At 38.4% G+C, this 25,869-nt stretch overlaps 1 protein-coding gene across 4 annotated transcripts in view; it reads right to left on the bottom strand.

Moving 5' to 3' along the window:
• The window catches only part of csmd1 (CUB and Sushi multiple domains 1), a 1,478,446-nt gene that overhangs the window by 240,546 nt on the left and 1,212,031 nt on the right, over positions 1-25,869 (bottom strand). For all 4 annotated transcript variants that reach the window (XM_062969106.1, XM_062969107.1, XM_062969108.1 and 1 more), the window contains 3 exons: positions 14,674-14,865; positions 11,333-11,459; positions 9,022-9,224 (listed from right to left, as the gene is read on the bottom strand). In XM_062969106.1, coding sequence (XP_062825176.1) covers positions 9,022-9,224; positions 11,333-11,459; positions 14,674-14,865 — 522 coding nt within the window. The remainder of the gene's footprint in view (positions 1-9,021; positions 9,225-11,332; positions 11,460-14,673; positions 14,866-25,869) is intronic.

Raw genomic sequence — 25,869 nt, forward strand, 5'->3', positions numbered from 1 at the left:
AACAGCACATAGCACAGCCTGCCATAGTCTTGATCTACATTCCTGTATCCTGACAGAAAGTCAGCAGGAATCCAACAGTGCATACCAGACAGAAGCTACAGCTAAAACAGTGCTTTTGCCGGATTCTGTCCTATGGCTCTTTCAGCTGACAAATGTGCTCAATGTGCAGCCAGTGATGCTTAAGACCATCCTTGAGGAACAAGAGGCAGAAGCATAATCTGTAACAGTAGTGGATAAAACTCCCAAGTTGCTATTCCAATCAAATGAATTGGTTAATTTGCTTTGTTTTCTCCTTCTGTTCAAATCTCACATCCTTTAATGAATGTCTTTCATTAAGAGTATTATGCTGGGTGGCTAATAAAAACACTTTCAGGCAACTCCCTTCTCATGGGCTATATCATTGTGCAATTTTTTTTTAGCATTATAGTCTTTGATTGTATTTTTACCAATATAAGAAGACAATTGGGCCATTATAGAATGTGAACAGGTGTAGAATTCCTCTTCAGAGAACTGTTCAGATATGTCATATGGCATGAAGGTACTGCTCTACTGTAATACTGTTAGCATCTTGATATGAGGAAGGAAATGTTTTCATTCATTTTCCCTTTTTTAAAAAAGTGTCTTCACTTCATAGCAATATTCAAAGTAAAAACAGCATCTATCTTATACAGAGGACATCAACTAGATATGTACTCAGAACAACAATATTAACAGTTTCAACAATGAGATACAATCTGATTGTATGTTTGTTATCTAGCACAGGCCCCATTTATACTTGCTGTAAAAACCAGAATGATGTGGATTATAATGAGAGGCTGGCTAGAAAACGCACACTCCTAATCCGTGCTGTACTGTGCATCCACATGGAAAAACATATTTTAAAAGGTCATGAGAAAGTTCAAAATTGGCGATAAAATGCACTGCAGCTTATCACTGTATGGATGCTGCAGAGCAGAACTTCAGGAGGAACATGCACAGCACTCACGTTAACAGCGTCACTGTTGGAAAATTCAGATAAAGAAATCAAATATGGTGCTTTCAGGGAAGTAAACAAACACCTCTGCCCCCCTCCCTGAGGGGAAATCCCCCTCCCATCTTTTTGAGTTGGAAGATGTTCCATTGCTGATTCTCATCTGATTTGCTGCTGCATTTTAGCACATTTCTGTTGTTCTGTTGGATTGATTCAGCATCAGGGGAACGTTGTGGGTGCCATGGGAGCTTTTTTGCAGTTCCTGGGGTGCCTGTGGTTATTGGATTTCTTTACTCCACATTCTGATCTCAATTATGTGGTTTTTAAAGAAATAGCCACAGTGTCGTGCAGCAGAGGTATTTTTCAAGTGGTGAGTGGCTAGCTGAACTCAAATCTGTCTCCATTAAGATACAGAAAGGTGAACATTTAATCAAAAGTGGAACTTGGAGAATAGATTTCAAAACAAAAGACAATATTCTAATACAGGTTCAGCACCCCCCATCCAGAATTCTAATATCCAAAATATTCCCAAATCCAAAATTGTCAACATGAATAGCTAAGATAGTGATATCTTTGCTTTCTGACAGTTCAATGTACCCAAACTTTGTTTTATGCACAAAATTATCAAAATAGTGAAAACTACCTTCAGACTATGTGCATAAGGTGTATATGGAACATACATGAATGTCATACTTAACCTGAGTCCCATCCCTAAGATATTTAATTATGACATATATGTAAATAGAAGTCATACATATATTAACGTCTATACACTTCTTTGGTGGTGCTGGGGAACCGTGATTTTATAGCTTTATAAAACTGAGAATTTCTTTTGAGTTGAATAGGACTGAAAATACTTTTTATATACGCTCTCAGAATCTGCACAAATGCTGGAAGGTGTGTTTTATCCCACCCTCACCCCCAATTATTGCATTATGAGAATATGGCTAAAGCTGCAACAAACTAGTCTACAAACCCTGGAATGTAAAACAGTGCTGCTATCACAGATTAAAAACCAAATACAAATAGCAGATCTGTTAGTAGTTCAACATCATGCTTAATAAATAAACATTAATCAGCCTAAGGGCAGGATAGCAACAACTTTAGTTTTTTGATGTCTGCCTAGACGAAAATCTATTTTGAGTATAAGCTTCCTAACCTTTTGTATTGGCCTGCTACTGACATTTCTTGGGGATGTTATTGAGTGAGAGATTGCTCACCAGATCAAAACACAACAGGAAACTGCATTTTCTTAAGCCCAACAAATGTTTTCTTAAATTTTATTTTCTGATTTGGCAAGTGGACTGAGAGAGCATTGGCTGTTGGTTCTTAGGGTTGGACTAGATGAACACTACTGATAACTTTGGTCTGTGCAGCCTTTAGTGCTGCTGCTAAAACACTAACAACAAAATGGCTGTAACAAATTTAACTGGACTAGTCTGGTTTGGTTCTGATTGTGGAAAAAAGATTATTGAAAGTGGATGGAAGTATGGATCATTTAGAGATTAAACCTGCAAGAGCAATCCATCACTGCCATGAGCTAACCTCTTTAGTTTACTATATACTTCTCTCCTTGAGATCACTGACCATTAGTTTTAGAACATTTCCTAATAGGAGTGAAACAGAAATTTCTCTGCGCTCCAATTTAGAAACACTTCTTTTCCCATATATGTTGTGTAAACATAACCTCTGCTTCTGTAATAGGAAACGACAAAAAGAGTTCCTTAACTGATGCCCTACCTTCTGACCCATTTTCTCCCATGACAACAATGCTCTCCATCACTGTCAACATGATCGTGTCAATAGGTAAGTTTTGCAGAACTTGTTTTAGACTAAGATAAGAGAAGATTTTCTGTAAAAATAACACTTCAAAGAAATGCACAAGTCTACAAAGGGCTCTACAGTACATCACAGATAAAGTCTTAAGACATCGGTCTGATTTTAAGGTAGTACACCAATACATTCTGATGGTTTCACCATGTAAAATGATCTTGTAAGTTGAGTTTTGTCGATGCTGGTACCTAATGTGAGCTTTCTTTTCTGCCAAATTATCCTCCTTTCCCTTGTGCCAACATAGTGAACTAAACAATACATTCCTCAATATATTACTCTCTAAGTTTTATCCCAGGCCTGGATTCCATAGGATCTCCAGATATATTGGGCTTCACTCTGTCTAGTATTAAGAAGGCATAAGCATAGCCATTGAAAATATGAAAGTGACGCAAACCCTTTCCCACCTTTACATTCATTCATATATATCTATCTCCATCCTAATCCCCGTTACATTGTAGACACATACAATCACTCTGACACCACAACATGCCAACCAGAATGGAACAATTCTGAGCCACCTTCAAGAGCCTCCTCCTCCTGCCTCCCCTCCCTACTCCAATCATTTGACTGAGTCAATCTCTGAATATAGAACACAGGAGGAAAGAATATGGAAAACTATACACCTATTCCATATTCCTTGGCTTGCCTGGTGCCTTGCTTGTGACCTAAATACCCTGGAGACACTGGATCCCATTTCATCTCAGTGTCAGACCTGGTTCAAGCAAGACGTAGCACAGTGAGTACTTGGATGATGTTGTGACTGCGCCTTCGGGGACTGTGAATGATAGTGGTGGGATCAGGAGAGGAAGGAAAAATGCTCGCGAGGAGGGCTCGTTGGAGGATTTGCACAGAAAGAGAATTAGGGACCTCGATGGGGAATCTTCTGAGGAAGATTCAGATGGGGAGTCTGTGGATGAAATGGATGCTGGGGAACAGGTGGTGGCTGAAGAAGTGGGCACTGACTGGGCACGGGCACCGGAGATGCTTGAGGAGGAATCGGGGCACATGGATACTGCTGACACTGGGGAAGCTTGGGTGTCTTCAGAAGCAGACCCCACTTGGTCTGCTTGGAGGAGTGAGGATGGATCCTCAGGTGTGCATGGAGCTGGGCGTGGGCAGGTTAATTGGGATTCTGATGAAGAATTCGAGACACCCGACCCACGGGCGTCAGCTGTGTGGAGTTCTGATTCGGATTAAGGAATGGGGACACCTGCTCTTTGGGCGTTGGTGTTTGAACGCCCAGGGGTATTGAGATAAATTGGGAATGTTTAGCCACTTCACTTTGCATGTGGCAAGGTGCTGCTGGGCGCCACTGGGACTCCTGTACATGTTACTGAAGACTGGACAGGGACTTTGCTTCAGATCTGCTGTTGCCTCTGTTGCCTTGGCTCTTTGTGCCATTCCGTTTCGTGGACCTTGAATTGATGACTACAACCCCTGGACCTTGGACTGGAACTCGACTCTGCTTCTGACTTCGCTCCTAAAAGCCTCTCGGTGTTGCTTTCTGATTTGTGTCTACCTACGGTTCTTGACTCCTGGCTTGCCTCTCGACCCTGTCGCTGCCTCCTTTCCTGACCCTGGACAGACCTGACGACGTCTCTTTGCTTCATTCCTTGAGCTCCTGGCGTTGCCTGCATTCTTGAAGCGGATTATTGCTGCTCCTCCTGTTTTGACTCCGGACCGATTTGACGACATTTCTTTGTTCTGCCCCTTTAAATCCCATAGCCTGGTGTTTGCCTCCGCAGCTGCTTGGAGCCGCTCTCTTCTTTCACACCAGCTTCCAAGTTTGTTTACAAGTTGCTCTGAGTGGGAAGCATCTTTGCCCAGTTTGGGTTCCTGTTTGAGACTTTAAGTTTACATTGCTAGTTTGGGATTTTGGGGAGTTTTTTGGGAGTTTCCAAGTCTTTGCTTTGTTTTGGCTGTTTATTCCAAGCCAACTCAGAACATTTAGAGTCGAATTGAAGAACCTTTAGTTTAATCTGGATTATTTGCTTGAATAATCCGGTTTATTTGTTAAAGCGTGTTTTTTGACATATTTTTGTTTGGACTGCTTAATAACACTGAAAGTTAAGTGTTTTAAGCCATCTTTTATGTTTGTGACTAGTTTTTGGGCCATTTCTTGAATAAACTCTGTTTTGCTCTCTAATTGACGTCTGACTTTTGACAGACTGACTTTTGCATTTACAGAATGCAAGTTGCTATAGGCTATACTTCAGAGGAAGGGAATAGGAAACAATATTTGGGTATGTCATGTCTAGGAAATCCTTATGAAAGTCATTGGTTGTCATAAATTGGCTAGGTGACTCAAAGGCACATCCCCCCAAACCTGTAAACATATGTGAACTTCAAAGGGTAAATGGGAAACATGGAGAAGATTCTATATCATGTCAATGCCACTCTGTGGTAAAGGATAACCAAACAGTTTAAACACCACTGATGAAGAAGCTATACTATGCTAGATGAACTAATGAAAGTTGACCCTTGATGGAGTGTTGTGTGATTTCTGGGCTGTATGGCCATGTTCTAGCAGTATTTTCTCATGATGTTTCACCTGCATCTGTGGCTGGCATCTTCAGAGGATCCTCTAAAGATGCCAGTCATATATGCAGGTGAAATGTCAGGTGAAAATGCTGCTAGAACATGGCCATCCATCCTAGAAGCCACACAACATTCCAGTGATTCTGGCCATGAAACCTTCGACAATACATTCACTCTTAATATTTTTTCTGTTTCTGTTTGCTATAAATGCCACCACCACCACCACTACCAAGCCAGAGACCATTGGATTAGAAATGCATGTGTGTGTGTGTGTCACTGGAGAGTGGGTAAATCAGAAGGAGGACACAAAAGCCAACAAAATCTGTCTCCTTATAATCCCATTGCAAATTAACTAATCTGAGTTTGGACACTAAGGGGCCAGAAGTGTTCTGTGGCTAAAAGGAATGGGTTATTTGGTTAACAGGCATTTCATTTGCTAACTACTTGTGCCTACCAATATTTCTATGACTTGATGTTTAGTCAGCAGCCCCTGTGTCTAATGACTAGTTTAAATATATTTAACCCTGCAGAGTAAAGGTCGGGGGTGCACGCTGAACTCAATTTTCTATCCCTTTATGCATGATTAAATGGTAATTAAGATTTAATGAAAAGTGTTAGGCTGATTACAATTAACATAATCACACTAGTCAGTTCATGTCCTCCTGGTGTTTTACATGCTGTGCTCAGCCAGCAAGACAATGGACACTTGATGGGGTCCAAACATCTTTCAGAGCAAAAAGACATTTGCATTCCTCCAGTTAATCATCTCTGCTGGCATGCTTAATGAAGGGCAAATACATAAATAAATATATAAGTGTGCAGGAATTGGTGGCATAAATAAATGTAGCTGAAAAAACTTCATTCTGCATCCCCCCGCTCCCCGTAGCTAATATCAACTAACTTTGTCTACAGAAAACTAGGAATCCCACCTCATAAAAGTTATTAGATGAAAGTTTCCAAATTGCACAACTATAGCTTGGCTCATGTGATTCCATGCCTTACTGAATGTACAGTGTACAACACCAGCATCACCTACTCTTCAGTTATATAAATGTGACAGTTCATTAGCATTATCTCTCATTAAAGTCAGCAGTTTTAACTTCAAGGATTTTGTTGTATGAAGACACAATTCCATGGCAGCTGCATGACTTCTCATAGTGGCAACATACTGAGATGTGCACCCATGCTATTACACTTCTCTGCATTTGTACAACGACACCAATTCACCAATCTATAGTCCTTTAGCAGTACTTACACCAAAGTTTGTAACTCCACCTTCCTGCAGTCCTGTTGCTCGAGAATATTTTTAAAATTAATTTTTAAAAAGCATTTTTTTCAATTACATAGAATCATAGAACTGAAAGAGACCATAAGGGACATCTAGTCCAACCCCCTGCCCTGCAGGAACAGCTAAGATTAGAAAAAATAAAAATAAAAATAAAACTTCAAATGAAAGAATTGTTGCCTTGACAATAGACAATAGCAAGAAAGAGTGTTGAATGTGGAAAGAAAGGAGAATCCTATCCCCAAATGTAACTTTAGTGCCAGCATGTCCGCATAGAAGCAGATGGCCTCATCATACCAGGTAGGTAACAGGAACATGGCATCAATAGCAGGGAATAGGACTAACACTGGGAGGTGGCACACCAGCAATAGGATGGGCACAATGTTATGCCAGTACCAAGACTGTGATATAAGGAGTTCCAATAATTCAGTTAATCAAATTAAAATTTGATTGGACCCATAAACACATACAAGACTTGCTCTAACCTGCCGAGCAATCACCAGTTAGGATATTTCTGCTAAACTGAAAATCAGTCTAAGAGGCAATCCCAGCTCTAATCCTCATGTGGATGACAATATTGTACAACGATTTTTGTACTAATGATTCATAGAAATTACTGCATTGGTACACCTTTTAACATTTATTGGTACCTAGTGGCTGGGCTAACAAACTGATAGACCTTATTCACATTTCCAGTTTTCCATGTTTTACTATAGCAGCATGGGGTGAAGGCAATCAAATAACAAGGCTGCAGTCACAAAGGGTTCATTTTTAGTTAATATACAAGGGAACAGAAATGGTTTTATATGCTAACTAGATGCTTATGCTTAGATTACAACAATTATCATGTCAATGTGGCCTGTCTGTCTATGAGAACCATAGCTCCAAGAAGTTGCAATCTAGACACCTGAAACATGACATGCATCATAAAAGAAACTTAGGATAGTGCATTGCAGGATTATTTGATATTTTAAACACCACCTACTCCGGCATTGATGTATCAAAGACTGTTCCAGTTGCGTGGGCAGTGGCGACCAACCTCCCCCCACCAGAAACCCACAAAGAAAGACAGATACAATAGATCTGGGATAACCAAAGGACACAACTTGTTTATTGGTTACAATGAGAAATAGGGTTGGCAGCCATGCATGGGTCCTGGATCAAGAATCGGACAGCCCGATGCTGATCGATGCCATTTCACAATAGTAGGAGTCCCTGGCAGTGAGCCGAGCGGTTCTGGCCTGGGCCACTGGTACTGCCGCACCCCTACACCATGAGGACACCCCCCCCTCACCAATAAAGGGGGGAGGTACACAAACTGGATCCAGGGCCCATGCCACACGCCTCCAAGTTGTGATGAAAGCAAATGCTGAGCAATCAAACAATAAATGCCTAAAATGATACAAAGCAGGGCCCGCATGCAGCTGGTCCGCGCACAGGCTGAGCAACCTGATTGGCTGCTCAGCCGAGCATGCAAAAAGCACAGGGCGCAGGCCCTCCTGGGAAGGAGAACCCAGGAGAGAGGATGGTGGGGGAGGTGCATCAGCTGCCGCAACCTCCCTATCTGGTAAGTCAGGCAGGCCATTTATTGCAAAATCAGGTATTCAGTTATTTCTAATATAGAATTAAATTTTTACGTTTTTGAGGAAACATAAACACATTTAACTTTGACAAATGTTCTCTGAAAAACAATGTAGTGTCTTTTTAGCCTTCATTTAACCAAATAAAACGTATTTAGGAGGCAGAAACATAAACAGAATATTTTGGGAACCTGTTGGCCCATTCTTAGTAAAGATCTCCCAGAATGTCACAGTGCTAATGCAGGGTTAGAAACCTGTATATATCACATCTGTCATTATGATGATAATTAGTGCCCTGGTATATCTGATAAGTTTTCAGCCAATGCTTAGTGGTGGAGATCAGAGTCTCAGTACTGAAGGCTGGCTGAAATTATGCTCTCTCTGCATCTCTAGCTCACATAGAAAAGTAAAACAGGGAGGGAAGGAAGGAAAGAATACTACTACTACTACTACTACTACTGATAAAATACAGTTCCTTTTTCCTGGCTACTATTGTGCTCCCTGGTCTTGTCTCCACCTTCATTCTGAAGTTTCAGATGTTGTACAAGAAGCACATGTGCATACGTTACTATGAGTTCTATGCAGATATACCAGTAAAAGGCTTCCAGTTAAGAGTTGTTTTAGTGCTTGTGGGTGGGAAATCACATGTGTTTTTATGAACATTTTACAAAATCAAAAATATATCATGGAGGCCACTTTATTTCAACTTCCATAAAGAAGTTGCGGTTAGATAGTACAGTTGTTTCTGGGTTCTTACCAAGATTTTTTCCACAAAAGACATACTAGATTTGAAGGGCAATACAAAATTCACTTACTTGAGAACTGGATAGAAAATCCTGATTTGCTGATGAAGAAATCGCTGTCAAACTGTAAGGTCAGCGAGTTGAATGTGCTATAAATGTCCTCAGGAAGAGCCGAGCCACTCCACTCTTTGAGTAGAATACTGCTTTCAACGGGGCCGTCCCATACTTTTAGGATGTCATGAGCCACCTCAGTGTCAAAAACAATAAAATGCAGACTGCAAATGAAAGAATAATATATGATGCATGCCTTTCCACTTTAGTGTCAAATAAGGGAGTTTAAAGAATAACAATTCAAGGTTAACCAGATAGACTGAAGCATGCATAAAAGAAAACAAACAGGCAGGAGCCTCCATTTGCTCAGTTCCCTATTGCATGGTTCTCAACATTTGGCTCTCTAAGTGTTTGGGACCTCAGTTTCCAGAAGGCTCAGTCAGCTTGGCAAATTGTCAGGAATTCTGATAACTGAAATCTAGAAATATATGGAGTAAGAGTTGGGAACTACTCCTTTATTAGATTGTAATTTAATATAACTATAAAAAACAGAATGCCTTGTGAATTTGTGTTCTTGGGATGTATCAAAAGAAGAATGGTGGTGGCAACCCTTCTTCCTATACCTTTCTAGAATTGCTTATAATATGTAATTTTGAGCTAAATATATTGATAATACTATCTTAAAGTAACTGTACAATTGTGTGTGTTCCTATTTACAAACATATCCCACTGGTTTCTCCAGGATTCATTCCCAAGCAAATAGGAAAAGATACAACCCAAGGGTAACTCAAGTTTATTATATGAATTCTACAGAAATGCAGTGCTGAGCTAGTTTAGTACCCTTCCTTCTTGGATACAGGAAAGGCTGGCAGTATCACTTAGATTATTTTCCTGAAAATTAATCCTTCTGATTTCTAATCTTATATTGTGTCATGCAGCACTGCACTAATCTAAAGGAATAAAACCCAACACAAATATTTATTTCTCTCCTCTGGCCTTGGAAGTCCAATCCTTCTTCATATTACAAGGCATTTATCAAGAACTAAATATGACTTTGGGCTGTGCTTTAGGCCATATAGATGTCTGTTGGTTATGTTATAAATCAGACCATAGAGACATGAATGCATCCAAAGGCTCACAGTGTACATCATGCTAATAACCATAAACTCTCATTAAGTTACAATACAAACGTTGGCTGTAAAAGAAAGCAAAAAAAAAAAAATTACATGTGATGTAAAACAATTTTTTTTTCTAAAATGGTCACCATCTAAGACAGTTTTCCCACTTGCTGTAATAAACGATGGCTCTGAAGGCTGCTAATAAGTAAATATTAAATCTGTTTTCTAGTTACAGATAGCTGTTTGTAATTTCTTCTTTCATTCTATATTAATTTCACATTTGCCATTCCTATTAAAATGCAAATAGAGCACTGAATTCAGTTGTGTTTGAGTCAGTGTCTTCTCGCTTGGTGCTGGGGGAATACATTTATCTTTCTATTTCTGGGAAGAAGAAAATGAAAATGAAAATGTGTGGAAAACGTTCTGAATATATATAAGAGAATTCAAACATGTTGTTTTCAGGTAAAGTTTAGCCTATTTATCTAAAAAAGTTAACTCTAAATTTTTAAAAGTGAATGTGATAGTTAAAAATGCAATCATTCATGATCTTTCTAAACTAATTAAGAGTTTGCATTTCTACTTACACATTCTAATATGCATCATTCCAGGGAAATTGCAAGAAGAGTGTTTTCTAACCTCAAAGGTGGGTGGTTTCCTTGCTGCGGAAATGAGATCTTTAATGGTTTGTAAACTGCATCCTGAGAAACACTTTTCTGACATGATTTCTCATATCAGTTTAACAGCAGTGGGCCAGTAGTTACTTCTACCACTGCTGCTGTAGCCAGTTCCAGTATGTGAAAGAGGCAATTGAATGCTGTGCAAGAAGATAAGATGGGTTTCTCCTTTTCCTTTGTAATTTTGAGCCATGAGAAATGAACGAAGACCCAATAATGATACCTGATAGCATGAATGTCTATTTTTTCTAACACAGTAATTTCCAGCAGAATGTAAAGCAAGTTGCATTAGAAGCAAATCCCACTTGTTTATGAACAAGAGTTCTTCTTATTCATATACACTAATACCACCACTTCATTTGCAAAAAATATTTATTTTCCAAGCATAACAAATCAGACATTTTGCCATATTACAATTTACTGCACTAAAGGAAATAAGCTACATCATATTTTAAAAATATTAATATGGAACAGTTGATTACACATATAATGATATGACCCAAGCAATACTAGAGCCAATAGCTGAAATTACATTCATACCTAATTGTTCTCCCTGGGTCTGCTTCTATTATCCAGGTACAATGGAGATTATTGTCATATGGAGCTGGGTAGCCAGGAGACAAAATGCGACCTGAAGTAACAGCATGAATTCGCCCACCACACTCAGCTAAAAAAAGAGTAAAAACATTTTTTTTAAAAAAAAAGAAAGAGAAAATCCATCAGGAACTTCATTTTATGGAAAGGTTGTAATGAGATGGGGACATGCTGGTCTGAATGCTCACATGCAGAATTACTACCCCTCCTAAACTTGTGAGTATGTGGTCCTGAAAAGAAAAAAAAAAATCAGCCGGACTGTGACAAACGAAATGAAAAGAGACAGGTAGAGTATGTCAAGTTGGCTAGAAATCTGAAAGATTTCCTACTGTAATGAAAATCAGATGTGTGGTGAGTTTCACAGGGGTGACAATGAACCTTTATGGAAAGGGGGACATTTTGTACACCTATTTAGAGCCAATATAGTGTAGCGCTCTTGGAGACCAGGATTTGAATAACCCTTAGAGATGTAAAAACCCGATGGATGATCTTCTCAGCCTCAAAGGAAGGCAATGGTAACCTTCTTCTGAACAAATCTTGCCAAGAAAACCCCATTATGGAGTCATCTTAGGGCCACTATTAGTCAAAATGATTTAAAGGCATAACACTTCTTCTTAACCTCTTCTCTAAGCAATGTGTTAGTACAAAAATATGAAAGAACAAAGATTCTGAAAATGCCCAGCTAAACTGGAAGTGGATGATATTAATTGGATCTCATGAAACATCCTGAAATGCAAGGACATCCTAGAAACCTAATGAGAGAGCCTAGAATTATCAGAAAAGCACTGCTGGATAAAACCAAAGGGAAAACAATGAACAGATTTTTACACAGCAATGAAATAATGCCTATAGGAAGCTCAACAGAAAAATATAAGTAAAAGTCAAATTTTCTGTACTCTAATAAAGTTCTGGAATATACACCCATTCTTCTTACTTATACTTCATCTGCATACTTGCACAAATAATCCACACATCACAAAAATGCTATATATCATTCAAAGGTAATTAAATCCTGAATAAAAACTTGAGCTCCATACATTTCCATCACTTTTAGAACAGGGGGCTTCTGCAGAATGTTCATAGGACATTACCTGGTATAATGACAAGTTGCCAATTGCACTGTCACAATGATGAAAGTAAGTTGGCATAATTTAATGGAGTCTTGTAATTTATCTTAATGCTATAAATATATATTTAGAATGTGAAACATTAATTCTAGTGTAATGGATGAGATGGATGTTTAGTCCCTACTGTGTTCAATGAAGTAAGTGGGTGTTAGACTGTCAATTTAAAGTGTTAATTAAAGAGCTTTCAGCCCATCTAACTGTTTTAAAAAAACAATCAACAGCTGAGCTGAAAAGCAAGGGAATATAAAGAACATTTATGATTGAAACAAAAACTTGGAAGATAAAGGTGGGGGAAAAAGCCCACACTAGATCATGGACTGCTCATGTAGACAGATCTGTTGAGTGTGTAAATGCTTATCTGTTTTATTCTATACTGTTTGTTCATTATTTTAGAGACAAGGATGCATGCATTGTGAAACAGAATTTTGCCAAGGGGTCATTAATTACACAGAGATTAAATAAAAGATTAAAATAACTTTAATCTAGTGAGGACAAACTTAGTGATTATTTTGTATATGATTATGCATGTATTGTATCAATTATAGAGTAATGTTGATGAAGACTGCAATTGTATGCTTCCCGGAGAGGAAAAAAAGAAACAATTCCAGTCAAGATAAATCAATACCTGTTTATGACTGTGTGCAATTTTAGATACTTGGCCATGTAGTGGTGAGACGAATAGCGCGCCACTTTAGTAATGCTTGGTATAAAATAGCATAACTTTTTTAAAGTGCAAAGTAGGGACTTATTTTACAATATCACTAGGAGCTTTTGAAAAACACCAATTTTACAGATCCCAGAATTCTGTAGGGATGCAAACATTGCAGTTAAAAAGGAGTCAAAATGCTATAATCGAACAGAAAGAACAAAAGATTGAAAGATCAAAAGGAAGAAAAGGAAACCTTTGCAATTAACCTAAACTAAGACATCTATACATCAACAAATCATTCTTCCCCTAACACATATTCTTCTACAGGTGAGATGAACAAATAAAACTCTACACTATTACAGTATATAATATCAACATTTTGGTGATAGACAGTTTTAATGCTCATATTCATTTATCTGTACATATATCACATGATAGCAAAAAGGACCTTTTTTAGATTTTAGAACCAAGAAAATGTTGTAATTGGCAAGTAAAGGGTACACAACTTTCATGCACGTACAAGAGTTGAATTTGAAACCATGATTGTAAATTGACATGACATTCACAAGGAGACTTCAATTTGACTTCTTTTGCCTGAAAGGTGCCTTAAATGCCAATGAAAAAATTCCAAAGCTCAAACTATACAAAGTCCACCCACCCACTCAACTTTCTTCCACAATGACACAGCTTGTCAAAGGCAAGCTATTTCTGTTTTTTAAATCCTGGGAAAGAATATAAGAGCCGCATTTAATGTGTTCATTCGGCATAGGGCAGAAAGTGTTTGCAATGCTATGGTCTCAATGATTACAAAGTATTATACTTATTAAACATATCTGTTTTTGTGCTTCCAACAGGGAGATGTGATGCTCATGAAATACAGGGTTGAAAAGAATGGTAGAGGTTTGTAAAGGATCACTTGAAAGAAAGGCATGAGCCTCATGGAGTGGTTTATGGTCCAAAGCCCCGTTGGATTATAACTTTCTAAAGACAAACAGACTCTGCAGATCTGAATTTAAGAAAATGAAGTAAATATGCATTCCCTCATTGTGAATAATCATAGAGAATGGCTTTTGGACAGCATTCCTGATTCTTTTCCTTCTGTATTTTACCCAGGTCCCTCTTCTAGAAACTAATAGTGACTATAAAGATTCCTGCTTAGGAAAAATGTCAAAAGAGATTTTCCAAGCTATAAGAATCTATGTGGCTTGTCTCTATAGATAGCTATGCTGTCTATTTTTCACCTGAAGAAAAAGTCAAGGTTGAACATTAAAACTCATACTTAAACAAAAGAGATTTTTTTCCAAAAAGCATAAGGCGTTTCAGCAAGACTTGCAGAATTTATCTGTGATCATTTACACACCTCTTGTTTCAATGTATACGTATAGCGAAATAAAGTGAGATAAATGTATGCCATTTCAGAAAACTGTTATCAGATAAAGTGATAATGAATAATCCATAAAAAAGATACTGTGCTTTTAATGCTTTTCCATATCAATATTCTGCTATATTACCTATACAAGTAGGCAAAGGTTTATCCCAAACTCTCCGATCTCCACTTAGGCAGGTAATAGTACTACTACCATGCATCATGTAGCCTGGATTGCAACTGTACAAGATAACAGTTTCTGTGAAATGTCCGTCATCACGGATCTTGTAGCCAAAATTTGGTGTTCCAGGGTCCTCACATTTCACTAAATCAAAACCTGCAAAGAAAATGAAAATGTGGAAACAAACTTTTAAACTAATTGACTCAAATCTTCAGATACTTACTCATTAATTGTTTCCTTCATTTTTGATAAATGAGAAGATACCCAGAGTGATGACATTGAACGTTATGGACTTGTTGAGGAAAGTGAGAAAACAGGAATAAATCTGTGATAATTATTATGTGATTTTTTAAATTAAAGCTTACATTATTTTGAACTTGTTCTATTTTGCGATATTGCCATAATACCATTATGGGCTATAAACAAAAATAACAACAACAAAACTACAATAATGTAAAGGGAAAAATGAAAAACAAACATTTGGAAATTGGAATAAAAATGTCCTTTGCTGTACCCAATTTAAGGTGCAGGTTATTACCTATAAAGCTCTAAACGGTTCAGGACCTGCCTATCTTCATGACCACGTCATCCCCTATGAACCCACCCGGTCGCTGAGATCTTCCTGGGAGGCCCTCCTCTCACTGCCACCCTCCTCACAACTGCGTTTGGTGGGGATGAGAGAGAGGGCCTTCTCGGCCGTGGCTCCCCGACTCTGGAACTCCCTCCCCAGGGAGATTAGGTTGGCTCCCTCTCTACCTTCCTTCAGGAAACAACTGAAGACTTGGATGTTTCGGCAGGCCTTTGGAGATACAGTCATTAATTAATCAGCCCCAGAGGGTTTTTTAATAATCTATCCGGTTTTTATTACGATTTTACCATCTATGTGTTTTAAATGCAATTTTTTATCCTGTATTTTTGTTTTAATTGATATATTGTATTATTGTTTTATCTTTTAATAGTGTGATTTGTATTATGTTGCTTATGTTTTGTTCTATGTTGTTTGGGACTCTGCCCCATGTAAGCCGCCCCGAGTCCCCACGGGGAGATGGTGGCGGGGTATAAATAAAGTATTATTATTATTATTATTATTATTATTATTATTACTACATGTTTTGCTTTCTAAGGACAAAAACATTACAATTATTAACATTGGTTATATAGCACAGTAAAATTGTTTAATGAAAGGAAACTAGGAGAAAAAAGTAGGCGTACACTTGCAAATTGAGTATTTTGTACTAGTGAAATTCTTGATTACTGACATTTTCTACTGTGTTGGCTCAATTTATGTAGAATAAAAAATTCCATATATAACAGTATTTCCTTGCTCTACTCAAAATATCATCCCATAAAGAAACACACATTATTTCTGATAGTGAAGAGTCTAAAGAATTCTTGATATAGTTAATGAGAACAGAACACAATTAAATTATCAGTTGTTTGTATTATCACTTCATTCTTAATTTTGTTAATTAGTTTATCAATAAAAGCCAAACACTAAACTGTTTTCTACTACCAACTGCGATGTGCCAACTCTAACCTGATGACCAAACAAATAATGCATGCAGACCTGGGCTACGAACAAGACTGATCCTGTAGGTTTAATCTTAAGTTAAATTTGTATGCAAGTTGGAACAGGTACATTTTAAAGTGTAACTCCAGTCATTTTTTTTTAGTTTTGCATAGTATAGGGTTAACACCCCTGTAGTCTTTATTTTGCTGTCTGTGCCGCTGTAATAATAATAATAATAATAATAATAATAATAATAATAATAATAATAACTACTTTATTTTTATACCCCGCCCCATCTCCCCGAAGGGACTCGGGGTGGCTTACATGGGGCCTTGCCCGATAAAACAATCAAATATCAAAACACAGCAGTAAAACAATTATCCAATAAAAACATCAATATCAGTAAAAACAAACGTTAAAATCGACATGAAACATAAAATATTAAAACAGGAGACTAATTCATAGAACCCAGGCAAAGTGCCAAATGTGCCGAAATGGGGATGGTAATTTACAGTTGAAATGGACAAAAGTGCAATGTAACGTTGGCAACACCTCAAGAATGGGGCTATTATAAAATGGGCAGATAGATCAGTCCGACAACAAATTAAATGTCAAAGGCCTTTTGAAAGAGGCAGGTTTTTAAGCTCCTTCGGAAGGAGAGGAGGGTAGGGGCCTGCCTGATCTCTCTAGGTAGCGAGTTCCAAAGCCGGGGGGCCACGATGGAGAAGGCCCTGTCTCTCGTCCCCACCAACCACGACTTCGAGGGTGGTGGGAGCGAGAGAAGGGCCTCCCCCGACGAGCGAAGAGAACGTGCGGGTTCGTAGGGGGAGATGCGGTCTCTAAGGTAGGTGAGTCCCAAACCGTTTAGGGCTTTGTAGGTGATAACCTGCACCTTGAATTGGGCCCAGAAAGTAAATGGCAGCCAGTGAAGCTCCTTAAACAGAGGCATTGAACGCACCCTGTAATTCGCTCCAATTAGAAGCCTGGCTTCCGAACGCTGTACAGTTGTAATTTCTGGGCCGTCTTCAAAGGCAGCCCCACGTAGAGCACATTGCAATAGTCCAGTCTAGAGGTAACTAAGGCATGGACCACCATAGTCAGATCAGACTTCTCGAGGTATGGTCGCAGCTGGCGCACAAGTTTTAATTGTGCAAAGGCCCTCCCGGCCACGGCCGACACCTGAGCCTCAAGCGTCAGCCCCGAATCCAGGAGGACTCCCAAGCTGTGGACCTGCGCCTTCAGGGGGATTGCGACCCCGTCAAGCACAGGTTGCCACCCAATACCCTGATCAGACGTATGACTGACCTGGAGGATCTCTGTCTTGTCAGGATTAAGTCTCAGTTTGTTCACCCTCATCCAGGCCAACACAGCGGCCAGACACTGGTCCAGAATCCGAGGGGCTTCCTTGGATTTAGGTGGAAAAGAGTAGTAGAGTCTACTGTACAGCAGAGCTGTACTGAAGACTTCACCTTTCTTTCTGTCCCTGTGAGAACTGGATTTTGAAAATTTGGGGTGGTCATGGAAATAAGGCTTCATGGTAAAGCTTCAGTGAAGACATCTTAATAACACTTACAGGAGTGGATTTCCCTTCCTAGAGAAAGATTTTCTTTCACTTCTTGTTGCCTTGCCCATTTGTAACTAGGAGTAATATGTTAGCCGGATGTTTGTAACTCAGGGATTGCCTGTACTAGTTATGCACTGTAGGGAACACTGCAGATTCTATGCACCTTCAAAATAAAAATAAATGGGCTGAATCAGACTAAATTCTTTCTGACTCCTGTTCCTGTATACTGCGAGATCTAGAATATATTTCCCCACCTGTCAATATTGCTTTATGTATGGATCTACTCTGTTTGCTTATTTGGACTAGAGACAAGGAAAGAGTCTTGAAATCTGCAAGTATTTCTGAATCTGGTCTGTGATTGAAATGACTACAGTCTGGTCTTGCTGAGCATTCTCAGCAACAGTTGTCAATCACAGAGACAGGAAAACATGATGAATCTGTTTATTGGTACAGGTGGTTTGATAGGAATGCAACAACCTCACTCAGAAAACCCAGTGATGAATTGGAAGGTGGGTCACATTTGAGTGTTATTAAGCAAGATCAGAAACTTTTCACTGTGAAAAATGCTGTGCACAAAGAGGAGACATTTCATTCCAATCTGCAGGCCATGATACACTGCATGTCAGAGGGATATACAACTGTCTATCAAATCCATTAGTTGGAAAAACACCATAACTTTACACAACTATGATTAAAATATTTAATATAAGTGGGCTGCCCACAGAACTGTATGTCTTTGCCATTTCATAATTGTCACTGGAGGAAAAAAGATTAATAATGATGAAATAAAATGATGCAGATACCTTTCAGAAAAGAACAGAAACTTAGTAATATGCTTCGGTGATCATCTCTTTCAAGTAGATGTGTAAGACAAAATTGATTTTAACATCCAAAAACTGAGTCACAAAAATGTGGACAACTATTGCTGCCGTTGACATCATTTAATTTGGGAATGTGAAAATAAGATGAACAAAATGTCTTGTGAAATAAAAGGACAGAATGAGAAATAAGGGGTTCAGGGTTTTCTTCACAGATATGACTAGCTCTTCTTCTGTGCCTTTCATCACACTTTGGTATGATTTAAAACAAGGCATAACAAAGAAAAGAACAAAGGATTTTGGCTAAGGTATTTCAAATATTGTATTTAACACAGGAGAAGCTATAATGAGCAAAGGCTTGATACTTTAAGTTCATCTTGAACAGAGAATAGATAGAATCAGGTAAGACAACTGTCGCTGGTGTGTGCCTTCAAGTCATTTCTGACTTTTACTGATTGAAAAAAATACTGCCATTGGGTCCTAAATAAAAATTATCACAGGATTGTCTTGGCAGGATTTCTCTTACTGCCTTTTTCTGAAGCTGGGTAAATGTGAATTGTTTAATGTCAACCAGTGGGTTTCCATGCCTGAACAAAGATTGGAACTCATGAGCCCTAGACTGACACTCAAATTACTACTTCATGCTGGCTCTTGATCCAACCTATCAGTGTCCTATGTAAGACATTGTTCACCAACTGCAGGATGTTACACTGAAGGAGAAAACCTGCATTATTCAGTATTTCAGCAATTCAATCTATACTCTTGGCAACTGGTGGTGATAGGTTAAGGATTCACATTCTTTCAGAAATAGGAGCTGGTACTAAGGCTTAAAATGTGTGACTTTCCCATGGTCACTTAGTGGGCTTCAATGGCCACGTGATTCTTCAGAATCCTAGGACCTCTTCACACGGCTCTTTCGGGCCGTGTCATTACACTGGTGAAAGGGAAGGTGTGCAGGGTGGATCATGGCTCCCTGCATGCCATCCCTCCTCCCCTCATCACATGGTGGGGGCAGGAGAGGGTGCTGTGGCACCCTTTCCTTTCTCTCATCAGATGGCAGAAAGGGCGGCCACCCTTTCTGCCATCACATGGCAAAAAGGGGACAAAAGTACAGATAGCTCCATCAGACCTATCCAAACTACACTTTCCTCCCTGTAGTGGAGGAGAAAACGGCTTTGGAGCTTCCCCTCTACTTTGGGAGGAATGTGGAGAGGGCCTGCCATGCGTGTGATGGCACATGGCAGGCCCCATCGTTGTCATGCACAAAACTGGGCAAAATGCCTGTGTGAAGAGGTTCCTAGTGCAAAACCCAAATCACTATGCCATGCTTGCTCCTATGAGACAATATTATAACTTCTGTTATCCTGGTCAGAGGCTTTCTTTAAGGTGAACCTCCTTCCTATAACTGAGATAGATTTCTGGGTTGTGAACCTCTGAAGGTTATACCCAGGAAAAATCAGAGTTCATGTAAAGAGCTCATTAAGTAAATATATATAAATATGAATGGCACAATAAGACATTTAGGGTTGTGAGTGGAATCCATTTCTTCAGTTTCTTCAGTTTAATTTGGTACCTTTGGTATTTCGGGAGTACGTAACAGGAAGCTCCCTCCCTGTACAAAAATCAGCTCAACATGAAAGCAAGCGGGAGCTGATCCTGGCTCCTTGCCTGCTTTTTGTGAGCAGCCCCATTTGCCTTGGAGAGTGTGTGTGTCGTGTGCAGGCCCATAAAGTGTGTGCCTGCCTGCAGCTGAGCACCTCCTCTACAGTAAGAAACACCTTTCCTTAGAGAGTGTGTGTGTGGTGTGCAGGCCCAGAAAGCACACATGCCTGCCTGCAGCTGAGCACCTCCTTTAAAGTAAGACAGAATTTGCCTGTTGCCTCCTTGCCTTGGAGTGTGTGTGTGTACCATGCAGGCCCAGAAAGCACATATTTCTGCTTGCAGCTGAACGCCACTCCTCTAAAGTAGAGAAACAGGTAAAAAGCCTCCTTAAAGCACGCACCTGCCTGCAGCTGAGTGTTTCTCCTCTAGAGTAGAAACAGATTAAATGTCTGCCTATGACAGGAAGGAGATCCTAGAAAATGGATGTTTTGGCACACCAGAGCGAAAACAGATATCTGCTTTCTTGATTTTGGGAGGCTCCCAAAAAATGGACTGGGGCCCCCACCAAAAGCTGGGACATGAAATGAGTCAAGCTATACTCAGATTGGCCTACTCTACTTTCTGTATGTCAGACCTTAGCAGTGTCTCAGAGAAAATGTCTTCTTTATTTTAAGTTTAAATCTTTAGACTCTATTAGAGCATTTGTAAGCAAAATGGTGTTTTAAGGTTTCTGACATTATTTTAAACTCTAATCTGATCAGACTATTCACTGAGTGTTATGCGTTATATAGTGTGGCTGAAGAGAACATAACAGCATAACTCTCTGGCATCAGAATTACATTTCCTTTCTCTTACCACATGGAAGTCTAACAGAGCTGAAGGGAAGACAAGATACTCTTATTATCAAATAAAGACCACCCCTTATTCATGCAGTACTTATTTTAAATTAGGAATCTGGGGTGGAATCTGCATGTTTTTGAGAAAGAGAGTTTGGGAGACGGCCTGCTACACACACAGTTCTGGGGGTTCTGTAATTCATAGGGGAATTTCATAAGGATACCTCCTCAAAACTATAACTTACAATTGGAACAATGGAAAATGCTATGGCAGGGAGGATTAAAGTTCTCATTGTCTAATAACCTCAAAGAAAATTGTTATAAGATGCTGTTTTGTTGGTACCTCATACCAAAAATATTCAAAAAATGTATAAAAAGGTGTTTAAATGAAATGCTGGAAGTGTGAAACATACTACCAAAGGTGGTGACCATGCAAATATCCAAAAACATGTTAGAAATTAATTTGCAACTGTTATACCAACAACTACTAGAATGGGCAACAGAAGAGGAATACATAAAAGAATGTATGATAAAATGGGCAAAAGACATAGGCCATAGTTTGAATTTGGAACAATGGGAAAAAAATTGGAAAGAGAAACTAAAATATACAGCTGCAACGGATATTAAAGAAAACTGGTACGAGATGCAATACAGATGGTATTACACCCCAGAAAAATTATCAAAATTTAATAAAAAGAAATCTAATATATGTTGGAAATGTGGGAAAAAATTGGGACATTTTTTCATCAGTGGTGGACCTGTGAGAAATTAAAAGAATTTTGGAAGACAATACATCAAATAACACAGGAAATCATAGGAATCAAATCTAAATTAGAACCTGAAATGTATTTACTAAGCTTTACAAATTCAAAATTAGACTTATCTACAATATAAAACGGTTTAAGTGAAAAGAGACTAAGGGAAAATATCAATATGTAAACAACGAAAGAGGAAACTCTGAGGTCAAGATGGGAAGTCAACCAATTTATTATTATTATTATTATTATTATTATTATTATTATTATTATTATTATTATTTTCTTTCTTTTCTTTTTTTTCTTTTCTTTCTTTCCTTCCTTTCTTTCTTTCTCCCCCCCCCCCCCCTCCGGTTTTCTCTTTTCACCTATTTTCAGTACCCTTCCACCTCCCTCACTTTCCTATCAATATATTGTTCCGCCATTTTCAATGTATTATGTTTCTTTACAAAATAAAAAAATAATGAGTCACAGAAATTAATTTGCAACTGTGCAAACCTGAGAAAAAAGCTGGAAAGTGGGAATAAGAGGAAGAATCTTTGACGTTTTTAAAACAGCTAGGAAGGTGGGGTGGGTAAATATTAACTCAGACCATGTCCACCAATCTGGGGCAGTAGGAGAACATGACACTGAAATCTTGAGCCCTGCTGTGGCTTACTACAGATGATTGGTTCAAGAAAAAACCTCATACACATGAGTAATTTGTATTCTTTGTATTGCTATGTGGTTTTTAACAGGACTCTGAGAGAAATTTAGCAAGGCAGAATAAGACTGCTTTAGGGGACTGTAGTGAAAACTGCTTGCTGTTCTTTCTTCTTCTTTATCATTGGAAATTCACAGATCACTCTTTGGTTCTTGGGGTTCTTGGCCAACAAACCAGCTGAACTTCTTTCACATAGACCCCAGTTTCAAATAAAAGTGAAGGTGTGGGAGGAAGATGATTGGAAGGGTTTTGCAAAGCATGTTTTGCCTTACATGCATATTGAAAGTGCATCTTAAAGATATGATACCAACACATTTGAAGCCATTTATATGGATATGCTTCTCAAAATTTCATTGCTTCTGATCTCACTCTAGAAGTTTTGCATCTTAATTAGAGTATAGGATTAACATTTTCAAATAGATTATATGAAGACTCAACATTACTGGACCCAATGGCAGTAATTTTTAATGAGTAAAAGACTAAAGAATTTTATAATACCATGGTGCATATTTAAGGATTACACTACTGTTTTTTTTCCAACACCTGGAAGGCAAAAATCTGTCAATCTATTTTAAACTATAATTTTTCAGAAGGATTGCAGTATATTGCTTATAATTGTGATGAAAGTTTGTTTCCAAACATTTTGTTACAAATATGTATAACCAAATAAAGAAAATAAATCCTCATTTTACAATGGAAGGATAGCAAAAGGCTGTGTCTAATTTGTACTTGCAGCATTGTGATAGTTCTATGCCTAAAGTTCTAATGTTATATTAATTTATTTATTTCACTATGTGGATCTTGTAAAAATACAAATGGCTCATAGCTAAACATTAAAAGTCTCATCTGTGGTAATTATAATGAATGAATAAACATAATAGTAAGTTTACTCGGTAGCTCGGGCATGAAGACTCACATGAACCTGAAGACATCAAGAACCTTCTATCAAATGACTATTCTTTTTCTCAGAGAAACCAGAAGCACAGATCAAAAACATAGTCTCAGCTGAGTGTCTCATCTAGAAGTTCCAGAATTCTGTTTGCCCCTGTTCCAGTTTAATTACTGGAAGCAGCGCGTCTTCTAGGAATCAAACTGCATGTCATGTGGTTCGCCTGAATGAGGTGCAAAAGATTCCAGGAACTTTGGAGAGGGAATTCCCAGGTTTAGTCCATGTTAAACTGGATTAGCCTGGGGCATTGTTTGGATGATTCCACCACCACCACCAACTTCTTAGCTGTACAGGCACCTCAGCTGGTGTTAGTATGGGGCACCCACAATAGCCAGGAGCTTATGCAAAGCTTTGCAGCAATGTAGTAGCAGAGATGACAACAACACAGTCATGATCTGTCACCATTTCCCCGTACTAATGATGAACAGGGGATTCTGACATTACATCCTCTTTTAAACATTGGACCCATCTGAATCAGACCTAATCTTTTTACTCACACTACACTGAAGTTGTGGGATTGCTTCAGATTTTGAATTTCAATTTTTGTGTTTTTATTGTGATTGTTCACCTGTGAATTTTGGGTGTTTGCTTTATGTATCAGTAAGATAGTGGCTTCACTTGCCTCGGAAATTTCTTCTCCTCCTCATGTTCTTGTTGTTCCTCCATGGTCTTCCTTTAGTCTTCTCTAAAAGTGGTGCATCTACTCAGTGGAAACTTTCCTTTCAGATTTTATTTCTTTTCCCCCATTTTTAGGATGTTTTGTTCAGTATTTGTTTGTTTTTGCCCATCACCTCTAGTGCTTATTTCTCCATTTCCTTAGTTTTCTCCCACTGGGCACTATGAATCCCCCCTCTCTCTCCATGAATTGTCTGAAGAGTTCTTGTTTTGTAGAGAATACAGGAATTATTATTTCAAGTAATGCTTCATTAGTGCTAATATTGCAACCCACACACAGAATGACAAATTACCTATCTTCCTGCAAACTAGGCATAAGATGGAATCAATGTGTTTTATGCAATTTACAGCTTGCATACATATATACTATTTAAACATGTAAGTTAATAAGCAAATGATAGTTGAAGAACAGCGTCACAGTCACACCATCCTACTGCACTGCATGCTATCTTTAGGCATTTTGCTCTATGAATAAGTAAGGCACATAACAATATCTCCTCTTGCTTGGAAATATCTGTTGCTTCGAAATAATTGAGTATGTAATCCTGTTATAGGCTTAATGTGAATCAATAATATCCAGTATTTTGTCATAAAATATTCATGTTGCACATAAAAAGCCATTTCAAATCTCCATATTGCAAAAGTATCTGCAGTATATAACTGACCATTCTTTGTGGAGATTAGGCTATTGAGGAATGCTCTTCAGAATCCTTTTAAAAAACACCACATGTCTTCCTCTAAACTAGCACATTCTTTACTTCGGTCTTCCATTCAATATCCATTTTTACTCATCCACTATTAAGAAATCTGGTCAAATGATTTTGGATCCCTCCACAGAAAGCAAGGACAATTCAGCTCCTTTAATGGGCTGAAGAAGAAAAAGACTCCCTAGAAGGACATGATTGAAGCCACCATTGCAAGGTATACAGATCTTACTTAAGGAACGGAGTTGTAGAAGAATCTAACCTCTTTCTGTACTGCATTGTTTTAGAAGAGTTTTGGAGTTGTAGATTTTTGAAATGTGAAGAATACCTGCTGTTTCTGAAGGCTTTCTTTTTCAAATGGAAGTAAATATGAAAATGATAAATGTTTTATTCAGATTCATAAAAAAATAGCTAGCAAGCCAGATAGCAGAAAATGTTAACAGATGACACAGCAAGGGCAAAATCTGCTGCTTTGGGAATTTAAAAGCCAAGTCCAAATGTGGGGATGCCCCAGGCATCTTCTCTCCACAGGAACAACAGGTGCCACGGAAAGGGAAATGTTAACTGGGGAGAAATATCAGGAAAATATCGGGGGGGGGGATGACACAGTGATCAGATGTAAAACAGGACTTACTTGTTTTGACACAAAGAAGAAATGGTGGAAGTATGGGACTTTTTCTTTATTAGTCTATAAATCTTTTTATATTTGCAAACCGAAGACCTTACAAATTTTGAGAGTTGGGGTGGCTTACAAATACTTATTATATAAATATTTACAAATACAAATACTTTTTTACTTAGTCTATTTTCAGTTTCTTCTTTACTGATAGATCTTTGTAGAAATGTAGTGAGCACAACAATAATTTTGTTTTCTGTAGGCCATGGAAAATAAATGTAACCACTTGCTCCTCCATAATACTAAAGATGTGAAATACAAAATAGTAAACCTTTCTAGTAAAACACATTCTAATTCCATATTTTAGGAGGCATGCTGTTCTCCTAGAAAAAGATGAAGGATTAGGGACACTATCTTAATTAAAATGA

This window comes from Anolis carolinensis, chromosome 1 (genome assembly GCF_035594765.1).
Source record: "Anolis carolinensis isolate JA03-04 chromosome 1, rAnoCar3.1.pri, whole genome shotgun sequence".
Taxonomy (NCBI): domain Eukaryota; kingdom Metazoa; phylum Chordata; class Lepidosauria; order Squamata; family Dactyloidae; genus Anolis; species Anolis carolinensis.